General features: G+C 43.2%; 1 protein-coding gene across 6 annotated transcripts in view; it reads left to right on the forward strand.

Moving 5' to 3' along the window:
* LOC105024893 (putative homeodomain transcription factor 2) overlaps window positions 1-11,714 on the forward strand; it is a 49,072-nt gene that overhangs the window by 19,064 nt on the left and 18,294 nt on the right. For 4 of the 6 annotated variants that reach the window (XM_010895173.5, XM_010895175.5, XM_010895176.5 and 1 more), the window contains exons 3-4: window positions 8,664-8,720; window positions 8,949-8,960. In XM_010895173.5, the coding sequence (XP_010893475.2) occupies window positions 8,664-8,720; window positions 8,949-8,960 (69 nt within the window). The remainder of the gene's footprint in view (window positions 1-8,663; window positions 8,721-8,948; window positions 8,961-11,714) is intronic. The other 2 variants (XM_010895174.5, XM_010895177.5) reach the window with 1 other exon arrangement.

The raw sequence follows: 11,714 nt of genomic DNA on the forward strand, positions 1-11,714 counted from the left end.
CGGTTTTTACAGCTTAAGGCAGTGTTTCCCGATCCTGATCTGGGTTTGTGACTGCTAGGGTAAAAACAAAAATGTTCACCCCTCGGGGTCCCCAGAACCAAGGCTGGGCATTACTGTCTTCAGGTGATAAACAGGACAAAATGATGCTTGTCTGTTAAGTGAGGCTGCCTTGAAGCGGCACAGTTTTACACATGGTTTCTTCTCCTTGTCGGTGAGAGAGTTGCACGGACGTGGTAGGTGAACATTAACGATATCAATTCACAAACAATCCTTAAAGCCCCATTTAGCTGCACGGTTGGTATTGAATTTCGGTTTCATTTTTGAATGTAGACTTGATGAAGTGACAAAGATGCCTGGAAGTAAGTGGAGTCAAGTTCCACAGCAAATGAAAGTGATGAAATAGGATGTACAACTTTGCCTGTTTGCTCTGTGAGGGGAAAGGTCTTGCGTTTTACTCGTCTCTATCTGCAGTCCTGCGGGCGGAAACTTCTAATTTCTAACCTTAAAAATAAATATAAGGTCAGAGTCGAGACAACCACCTTGAATGATAATTTGAATGACAACAATCATGCGATCGTGACTGTAACATTTTATACATTTAGCAAATAGCTTTAGAAATCTTCGTAAAGATTCAAGCCCAGAACGATGCGATTAAGAATGAATAGTCGGGCATGTTGCAAGGTTTAGGATCCTGCTGTTTTCAGTGGCGACAAGCGTCAATGGCTTTGATATTTCCTGTTCACTGAATGACGCCCAGATACTTCGCTTCCTGTGGAGGGGGTTGTGAGCCCTGCTGGTGGAGTCAGAGGAGGGCTGTCTCTTCATGTCATGGCAGGGTTCTGCTGAGAGCTTACAGAGCTGAGTCACTCCCATTAAAACACTTAAAGAGCTATAGGGACCTGGCTCCTTAAGAGTCTCTCAATCCCCCTTTGTCACGGTCTTTCACCTCCTTTTTTTTTTCTCCTTTCTTTCTGTCAAGCTGGCTTTCTATCGACTTCTTTCCATCTCATCTCTCGCTGTCTCTGTTGTTGTTTCAAGGTTTGTGGGAAAAGACAAGCACCTTATTGGCTGAAGGACAACCAAAATGTTCATGCCTGTAATCGTATCCCATACCTGTCTGCCCCTGCGCCAGTGTCTGTGTGCCTGTCTGTCTGTGTGCCTGTCTGTCTGTGTGCCTGTCTGTCTGTGTGCCTGTCTGTCTGTGTGCCTGTCTGTCTGTGTGCCTGTCTGTGTTATTCACTGAGTCACATCAGAAACCTCCCTGTTAGGAGGTGAGCTAAAACAGGTGTTACGTATTTGAGGCATTGTGAAGGTGGTATGTTTGGAGCGTAACAGACACACACACACACACAAAGATAACCCTCACCTTAACCACCACTAAACAAATACAATTCCAAAGATAGACCCTAAGCCTGAAATAGCACGCTTCCTTTTTAGGACCAGCCAAATGTCCTCACTCGTCTAAATTCTCCATGTAAGGTTTATTCTAGAGAGAATTTGTGAGATTAACAGGGGATATACACCCACGCACACGCGCACAGGACTTGTCATCTTTCTGAGGCCTAACTGGAGGGATGTGGCAGACATGTATGGTGTGTTATGAGCTTTTTAGGTTGGGCCGTTTGCTGCTGGGAACGGAACCTGTTCTGTCATTCTATATTCTCAAATTCCATCATCTGATAATTCTGTCAGTCTAATACCATTTGGCATGACCTCCTTCACACCCGATCTGGGCTGTGTGTGATATATATTGTGTGTGTGTGTGTGTGTGTGTGTGTACGTACAGCTCCGGAAAGAAAAAGGAAGGTTTTGTGTGAGGATTGTTCAATTTGCAGTGGTCTCTTAATTTTAAGCCTTCTGTTCCTCACACAAAACCTTCCTTTTTGGGAAAGGAAAGAAAAAGGTGCAGTAGTCTCTTAATTTTTTCCGGAGCTGTCTATATACAGTTGTGCTCATAAGTTTGCATACACTGGCAGAAATTGTGACATTTTCCAAATATGAATGTCTTTTATTTAAGGATAGGATAGCAATCATATGAAGCCATTTATCATCACATAGTTGTTTGGCTCCTTTTAAATCATAATGATAACAGAAATCACCCAAATGGCCCTGATCAAAAGTTTACATTCCCTTGAATGTTTGGCCTTGTTACAGACACACAAGATTACAGACACAGGTGAAAATGGCAATTAAAGGTGAATTTCCCACACCTGTGGCTTTTTAAATTGCAATTAGTGTCTGTGTATGATATAAAATAACTGTCAAAAGACCTGTGTAACAAGGTGATGGAACTTAGAAAAAGATGGAAAATGATATAATAAGATATCCAAAGCCTTGCAAATGCCAGTCATTACTGTTCAGTTTATTAAGAAGTGGAACATTTGGGGATCTCTTGATACCAAGTCATGGTCAGGAAGACAAAGAAAAATTTCAGCCAAAACTGCCTTGTTCGGGATACAAAGAAAAACCCACAGGTAACCTCAGGAGAAATACAGGCTGCTCTAGAAAAAGACGGTGTGGTTGTTTCAAGGAGCACAAGACAACGATACTTGAACAAAAATGAGCTGCATGGTTGAGTTGCCAGAAGGAAGCCTTTACTGCACCAATGCCACAAAAAAGCCTGGTTACAATATGCCCGACAACACCTTGACACGCCTCACAGCTTCTGGCACACTGTAATTTGGAGTGTTGAGACCAGAATAGAGCTTTATGGTCACAACCATAAGCGGTTTGGAGAGGGGTCAACAAGGCCTATAGTGAACAGAATACCATCCCCACTGTGAAGCATGGTGTCACGCTGATGTTTTAGGGGTGCGTGAGCTCTAAAGGCACGGGGAATCTTGTGAAAATTGATGACAAGATGAATGCAGCATGTTATCAGAAAATACTGGCAGACAATTTGCATTCTTCTGCATGAAAGCTGTGCTTGGAACGCTCTTGGATTTTCCAGCACGTCAATGACCCAAAGCACAAGGCCAAGTTGACCCTCCAGTGGTTACAGCAGAAAAAGATGAAGGTTCTGGAGTGGCCATCAGTGTCTCCTTAACATCGAGCCACTCTGGGGAGATCTCAAACGTGCAGTTCATGCCAAGACAAATGAGCAGTTATACCGCCTGCAAGAATATAGAGCCTCATAGACAACTATTACAAAAGACTGCATGCTGTCATTGATGCTACAGGGGGCAATACACAGTATTAAGAACTAAGGGATTGCAGACTTTTTAACGGGTCAGTTCAATTTATTCTTTGTTGCCATGTTTTGTTTTATAATTGTGCCATTCTTTTACAACCTACAGTTGAATATGAATCCCATAAGAAATAAAAGAAATATTTTGGCTGCTCACTCATGTTTTCTTAAAAAAGTATACATATATTACCCATTCTCCAAGGATATACAAACCTTTGAGCACAACTGTGTGTGCTATGTATGTGTGCTATGTATGTGTGCTATGTATGTGTGCACATACAGTTGTGCTCAATGGTTTGTATATCCTTGGAGAGTTGTTTTATATATATATAATCATAAGCACTAAAGTTTAATAATAAGCACTAAAGTTTAATCAAAATAATAATTATTATAATCTTTGAACTAATCCTTGCCTGCTTTGGATAGGGGGTTTATTTAGCCCCAGTCACGATATCTCTAAGCGTGTAGCCCAGATTTGGACTAACCTAACGTGTATAGAATGAATGCGCCCCAGAAGGGGTCCTTGTGTATGGTTTTTCAGGGGCAGAGGAAAACAGGATGGAGATTTCCCTGAAGTGAAAATGGTTCCAGTTTTGTGCGCTGTCACTAAGGCCAGGGTGGGGTGTTGCTGTCAGGTCTGTGTGGTTAAGTATTATTTGCCCCAACTGGCTGCTGGCCGGGACTTAACCACTGGCCTCAGATCAGCTTACCTGGCGTTCCCCAATTGGGCGGGTGTGGTTCTGTTATTATAACCTGTAAACCACGCCCGTGTTGTGGCGTGTCGGTCTGTAATTAGTCACCTGAAAGTTCAGCGTCTCATGTACGTCTTTATCGCTGATATGACAACGCCTCTGAATCGGAGAAGTTGAGAATTCTTGAGGACGGCCGTTAACAACCCGCCCCCCCCCCCCCCCCCCCCCCCTTATCCAGAGATCGTACTGAACAGTGAACTTCCTTCTCGGTTTCACCTCAGTCCCAGAGGGCAGCAGTTTCTCCTCAGGCCTGTTTGATGTTTGGCATAATTCAAACAGGGTTTCAAGGAGGGCTTTCTGGAGTAACTGCTTCCTTCCTGCCAGGACACATATGTGGACTTGGGATATTGTTGTCACGTGACCCCTGACAGATCTGCAGGCTTTTATGGTCAAGACTGGGTCAAGTGGGCTCTTAGTCTCCTCTCTGATCCGTCTCCTTTTTGCTCTTTCATCTTATTTGGCACAACGGCCATGCCGCGTCCTCTTTACGCCAGGAATCTTCAATCTTGCTATTGAAGATTCCTGGGGTAGACTGGAGTTTTGGATGCATCGCCTCCATGTGGCTTCCCCTGTGAGAAAGTGGTAACAAATGTGGACTGAAAAGTAAAGGCCTATCAGCAATGAACCCCCCCCCCCCCCCCCCCAACATTCTTTGTTGTAACATTTATGAAAATTTAGTATTTGATAATAAAATACTTTCCTCTACAGCAACGCTGGTTTACTGCAAACTGTAGCACTGCATTGTAGTGCCACACTGACTCAGAAGAACACAGTGTCTCCATGACGACGCCCCGGCGAGCCACCATCCCCTCTGTTTTGAACAAAAGACACGTGTTCCATTGTTACCTGAAAGGCATCGCTGAGACATTCTCCGAAATCACAGGGCACTGTCCGCTCGTGTGACCATTGTCTCTGGGCAGTGGCATAGGTTGGGTTAGGGTTGTTGCGTAATCAGGCTGCCGTGGCGACACTACGATCACACTCCCGACAGCTTGGACGTGATGGTGAAGTTGGCGCTGTGGCAGCGGGGCCTAGCTCCTCCCCCGCCTCTCGGGCATAGCTCCTCCCACGCCCCTCGGGCCCTGCCCCTCGGCATATCTCCTCCCTGGGCCTATCTTCTCCCCCCCCCCCCCCCCCCCCACTGAGCATAGACAGGCCGTAGTGTGCCGCGCTGATTTTAGTTTCCACCATATACCTCTGCTATTCACACTGTTAGTAAGTTAGGGGCAGCAGACAGTTTTGAGTCAACGAGAGGTGTCACCAATAGCCTTATCTGTAACGGCTAGGCTTGTAGGATTATTTGTGTGTTGTTCTGCTTGTGCTGTATGAATGTGTTGGGCTGGAGAAATTCTGACCGCTTGTTTTGGAGCTGCTGGTGTATTTGGCTTAACCCCAGTGAGCTGTCGACTCTGATTGATCTGAACCTGTCGGAGTCCGTTCCGCCAGGAGTCCTTCACACCTTCTAAACACGTAATTTAACCGACCCTGGTCGTCCATAGTGATTGACAGTAGTGGGTGTGTAGATCTTCACACTATTCGTCCTGGTCTCCCAGCCATTGCCGTTGCAATGTGTGGTTTCCTTTTTTTATATATATATATATATAATAATTTTTTCAGTCAGTCTCGGTGATCAGGTTTGGTTTGTGGTTCCGGGTGGTTCCGGGTGGTTCCATGTTGGCTGCTGTGCTGGCTGTAGTGAAGCAGGCCTTTCCCCTTCTAGGCTGCCACACCCCAGCTGTCTCATATGTTTCCTCAGTGCCAGGCTAAGATTTGCTCTTTCCTCTTTATTTATTTCCACTCCTCCTGTGTTTTAATTTAAAGTGCTTTATTGGCACAGGAGACACTGTCAAAGGAAAGGAAAATACGAAGTAAAAAAAAAAACGTAACCGTAATAATAATCTGAAATTGTCTATAAACATTGCAAAAACAAAAAATGTAAAGGATAAAGGCGTGTCATTTTAATGTTGGCTATGTGTAGTGTATATGTAAGAGTGTATGTTGGCTATATGTAGTGTATATTTAACAGTGTATAATGTTTGAAGGTAATCTGACAATAGAGATGAACATGTGTTTACAGTATTGGTGCTCCACTGTCGGCCATTGCACTGGCTCTCAAATCTTACTACTGGGAGTTTGAGTGTCTATCGATGTTTGACTTGTTTTGTCATTATCTATCTGCAGTTGTTTGTGGAAAGTAACTCTTTCGGTCTCTCTCTCACACACTCTGTCCTTCTATCATCTCATCTCTAGCCCCTCCCCCTCTATATCCTCTAGACTAGCCCCTCCCCCTCTATATCCTCTATACTAGCCCCTCCCCCTCTATATCCTCTATACTAGCCCCCTCCTTCAGTCCACCTTTTTCTTCCAATTTTGTAAAGTCCAAATTGTAGTTACAACCCGGTACTATTGTTGCAACCTCCTAATGCACCCGGGAGAGTCCCTGATCAGTCCTTTGCCCAACATCTTCTCCATGATGTTCGTCTACTTCCCACACTGCTCCTTCAACCAAGGTTTAGAATTTTAAAAACAGTACACTATCTCGAGCTCTGTTTAAAAATATATATATATATAATGTTAGCACAATAGCGTGCGCGTGCGTGCGTGTTTGCCTGGAGCCAGGCGATTGATTCAAGGCCAGTAGCCCCGCTCTCTTGGTTAAAGAACATGTAGCAGCCACAGTGTGCTGGTTGTCTTGAATGGGGTTAGTCTAGTCTGGGGCTAGCTAGCCAGCCTGCCGGGCTAATTGGCTAATGTTGCATGCTTCAACCGCAGGCAGATCAAACGGGCCTTTAGGCTGTTGTTTAGCCTTCTAATCGTTTAAGTAACTTGCATTGGCGAAGCCAACACCCATACCGCGAGGCTGGCGCCCACAGATCCTATCAGAGACCTCCTCTTCCTCACTGGTTTTCTGTTGACTTCCCACCTGTTCCATGTTTGATGAGGCTCATGAAAGATGCAGAGTTTCCACTGGCTGGAAGGCTGAGCCAGTATCCATCACAACAACATGTACTAACCAGGCTGAGACGTGCACACACTCTAAAACACACACACACACAGCCACTTCCTGTCGCCATACATATCACCAGATCGGGGAGGGGTGTCATGTTTCACATTTGACATGGCTGTTTTCCCGAAATGACTGATGAGCGTACACACACATGCACAGCACACACACCCGCTTGTTCTCCTTAAATGAGAGCATGAGAGAAATTCAGGAACAGCTGAGCTCACAGCCTCAGTTCTCCACCCGAACGACAGACATTAATATTTCAGCAGTGTTTTCACTGGTCGCCTAAACTCTGCACAGCCTTCCTGGAAACATCTGTTAAATGGCCGTTGGATGTTTTTACCAAAAATAGCTGGATTAAGATGGATGGAAATGCCCCCTTGAAATCCCCACTTTCCTGCATACTAAAGCATTAAAGTAAAAAAAATCCAAAAATATATATATATATAAATATAAAAAAGGGAAGTTAGTGGTACTTCAGGCGAAATAGGTTGGGAACCAGTGATCTGAGGGCAAATGGAAAAAGCATTTCTCAAGACACTGATTGGAGAGGAAGCTAACAAGAAGCTTCCACAGTTGCAAAGATAACAGGTGCGTGCGTGCGTGCGTGCGTGTGCATGTGGGTGTAGGGATGCTATCTGTGGTCAAGGACATTAAGTCTACGGCGTCTTTTCCAACATTAACCAGGACTACGAGACATAGTTACAGTTGTGGTGGGAGGAAATACAGAGTGTTTCTCTATGGCTTTCTCTCTCTGTCTTTCTCTAACCTTTCTGTCTGTCCCTCTTCGTTCAACCTCTTTCCTTCTCTCTCCCTCTTTCGCTTACTTTAACTCTCTCTCTCCCATATCTGACCCTTCATCTTTCCAGAACCAGAGAGATTTGTGCCGCATGCTACAAAAGCGTGGCTGTTCTGCTGGTTTCTGACACAAGGTTTCATTGTGTCTGATACAAACAATGAACTCTGGGTAAGGATTTCATATGCTGGCACACGGCAGCCAATGAAAGTCTACACCCCCCTCTTTATCTTACCAATCTACACAAGCTAATAACAAAATATGGATTTGCGTACGTTTTCAGAGTTGATTCTTCATGATTGCGTACGTCTTCAGTGTTGATACCTCATGATTGCGTACGTCTTCAGAGTTGATACCTCATGATTGCGTACGTCTTCAGTTAAGATAAATGTAGTATCTGTAAAGGGTCCTTCTAATGTAGAACCATTCTATCGGTTATGTTTAATAAAATAATGATTTGCCTTAACAATCAACCCCTAAAAAAAAGTTTTAGTTCCAAACATTATTGTCCACATTATTGTCTACATTATTGTCCACATATCTCCTTGCTGCCGAATTACTTTCTTGTGGCAGTCTGTTTCAGATAACGGTTAATGTGTCACTAACCATAAATATTGAACACACGCGCACATACCAAATGGTTTGTTTGAGGGTGTTTTAACCTGACTGTGTTGTGTGAATGCTCTGACATTGCCAGGGCTGTGGGTTTGTTCGTATCATGACTGATTCATAACCGTGGAAGAGGTGGTTGTTGTTGTACAGACGTTTCACTTAATTCACGCATATAATATTCTGGTTATAGTGATCATTCAGAGGCCTGATGTGGTAAATAACTTTTGAAAATACACAACTTGATAAATGTCGAAAATCGACTGGAAATGTATTAATTCATCTTTGCTTTTTCCCCCCTTTTTCTGTCAGATCGGGGCTTATGACCAACAGATATGGGAGAAGTCTGTCGAACAAAGAGAAATCAAGGTACGCCTTTTGATTGTCCAGTCATGACTGTCCATCATGTTTTTTAGTTCATAATATGGTTTGGTCCCTTTCATCTTTTGTCCTCTTCTGGAAATGTGTCCAAGTTTTCTGTCTGTCTTTCTGTTTCTGGCTGTGCCATCAGAACCGTCATGTTTTCAGTTGACGTTTTCCCCTCTTTTTGGTGCTGTTTTGTCTTTCTCCGTCTGTCTGTCACTCCTATATGTGCAGTTTATTAGACTGGTGAGTACTGCAGCGCAGGAAGGTCGCAGGTCAAACACTAGTTTGTGATTGGTTTGTTTTTATGTTGTTCCTTGTCTGTTTCTTAACCCCTGACTGACTGACTCATTGACATGCAACGTCGTCTGAAAGCGTAGGGCACATAATATGCTTAGGAGTCAACCCTTTCTTTACAGATGAAATAGATGCTTTTCACTGCTACAGATGGAAGACAGATCATGTAAAGCATCTAGCTGCATGTCCGGAACATAAGACTTTTCCTGCTAGTAGCCTGTGACTAGCACATTGTCAGTAATCTGCGGTCCTCCCCCAGTCACTCGTCAGCTAGCAGCACTGACAAGGCCTGAAACTGGATTTGTTGGTCGGCTTGGTGCTATGACAAAGATTTCTCATGGAGAACTGTATCGACCCATACAGGAGTGACCAAGAACCCTAATCAAACATATTCATTTCAACGGTCGGTTGGTGGAGGATTATTTTCATGCTTTCTCTGACTGACTCACATGGCATTCCTACATTTCCTAGAAGGTTGTGATGTCATCTGTCGTTCTGGCCGTCTGAACAGGGTCTACCTGAGGCCGTTAAATGGAAAGCGTAGGAACACGTTTCTGAGGCTGTAACTGTACCTTCTTAAATGTTTGTGCCCACGTATGTGGTGAGCCCTACCCAAAAAATGACTCCTGAAGTCTGTGACCTGATATCCCAAGGCACTGTTTAAGTTGGCTTATAGTGGGATGCCCTATCTCTCGCAAAGAAAATGGATAAAAAGGTTTTTGTGCAGTGCTATGTGCAGTGCACGTTGCTTATCCTGTGAATCCACTGTAATCTTTTTCAGTCGACCCATCTCAATAAACATTGTGTCAGTTAGCCTGGAATAGATGACACATCTGAGGTAAACATTGTGTCGTGTTAGCCTGGTAAAGACAACACATCTGAGGTAAACGTGTCGGTTAGCCTGGTATAGATGACACATCTGAGGTAAACATTGTGTCGTGTTAGCCTGGTAAAGACAACACATCTGAGGTAAACATTGTGTCGGTTAGCCTGGCATAGATGACACATCTGAGGTAAACGTGTCGGTTAGCCTGGTATAGATGACACATCTGAGGTAAACGTGTCGGTTAGCCTGGTATAGATGACACATCTGAGGTAAACACTGTGTCTGCAGTTTTTTAATGCATTGGGCACTGATAATGGATTACATATACAATATGGAAGTATGACATGTTGCATAATGTTTAGTCCTGTAAAACAAATATACATTTTTGTACTGAGATGAAAATAGTACCTTATAGACTTATTGCAGAGGCCCTCTGGTTGGAGACACTAAGAATGCATTCTCTTTTCGCAAGCTGCATTTTAGGATCATATTTATTTTATGGAGATATAGAGATGTGATCAGCAGAGTAATGTATTTATGATTACAGTTTAATTAGGTTTGTAATGACTTCCCAGTATTTTCAGATTTCTATTATGATTTGTAACCAGTGTAAAATGTCACACCTGGCTGTTTTCACCAGTTTAGGAAAGTTCCAGATCAAGACCTAACTGACCAGGTAAAGGGAGTTCATAGCCAGCCAGTGTGTTGCCATTTTTTCACTATTTGTTTTATTGCTCAATTGAGGTCTCCGGTTAGTGATGAACTCCCTTTACCTGGTCATTTAATCAGTAATTATGAACTTCCCCCTTCCTGCAGTGCAGTGCACAAGTAACTCCTTGGAATATGAGTGAACGCTGATTGGCCATTCTTCTGTAGGGCCCTGATTGGCCAGTTTATTATTGTCAGGAGGATTGCATAATTTTTTGCCGGACCACGTATGCGGAGCCGACCTAGAAGAGTGACTGTCTCTTACTGAGTCTGTCCCTGTTAAATAGCGTAGTGGTTAGAGACGCTGGCTACGGAACATCAGGTCCCACGTTCGACTCCTGTAACAGTCAACACACATGATGCCTGAGGTTCAGGACAGACAACTTCGCTTGCTATAACTTTATATAGCTACATAATAGGAAGCCTAAAATAAAACAGTTCTGGTGGATATTAGGATTTGATCAGGAAAGACTAACACTTCGCTGCCTACACGATTCTCTAGTCTTTTCATTTGACAAAAAAGTCAGTTATAAATATATCGTCACCTATATTGATAGATACTCTAATATCATTCACGAATGGCTAATTAGCTGTTAAAATGGCCAGTGGTAAAAGAGGATTTGTTCAGAATATACAACCTACAACCTTGTTACAACCTTCTGTAGCTACGGGAAGCCTAAAATGAAACTGTTAACTGTAGTGGTTGCCAAACGAGGCTTCATTAGCGTTATTGTAGCAGCAGGATATTATGCTGGCAGCACTCAGATTTTCATTATCACAATAAAAGCCATCATTGAGATTTAGAAGGCCATATAGTTAACAATCTAGTATGTAAAAAGAACAGACAAAAACAACATTGGAATGGACATTAAACATAAAATGACAGACTAGAATGACAGACTTGATTAACTATATCACCTTATATAGTTCAATGATGGCTTTTATTTTGAAAAAGAAAATCTGAGTTAGCGCTGCTAGCATAACATCCTGGTGCTAGAAGAACGGCCATCACTAGTTTACTGTTATATTGCGACTATTTCTGGTGGATTTTTTTATGATGTCTTAGCATTTCTTCAGGATAGTCAAACACTTCGTTGGCTACATGATTCTCTCCTCTTTTCACTTGACGTAAAAGTCTGTTATCATCACCTATATTGATACAGTAGTTA

Source organism: Esox lucius, chromosome 18 (assembly GCF_011004845.1).
Source record: "Esox lucius isolate fEsoLuc1 chromosome 18, fEsoLuc1.pri, whole genome shotgun sequence".
Classification (NCBI taxonomy): Eukaryota; Metazoa; Chordata; class Actinopteri; order Esociformes; family Esocidae; genus Esox; species Esox lucius.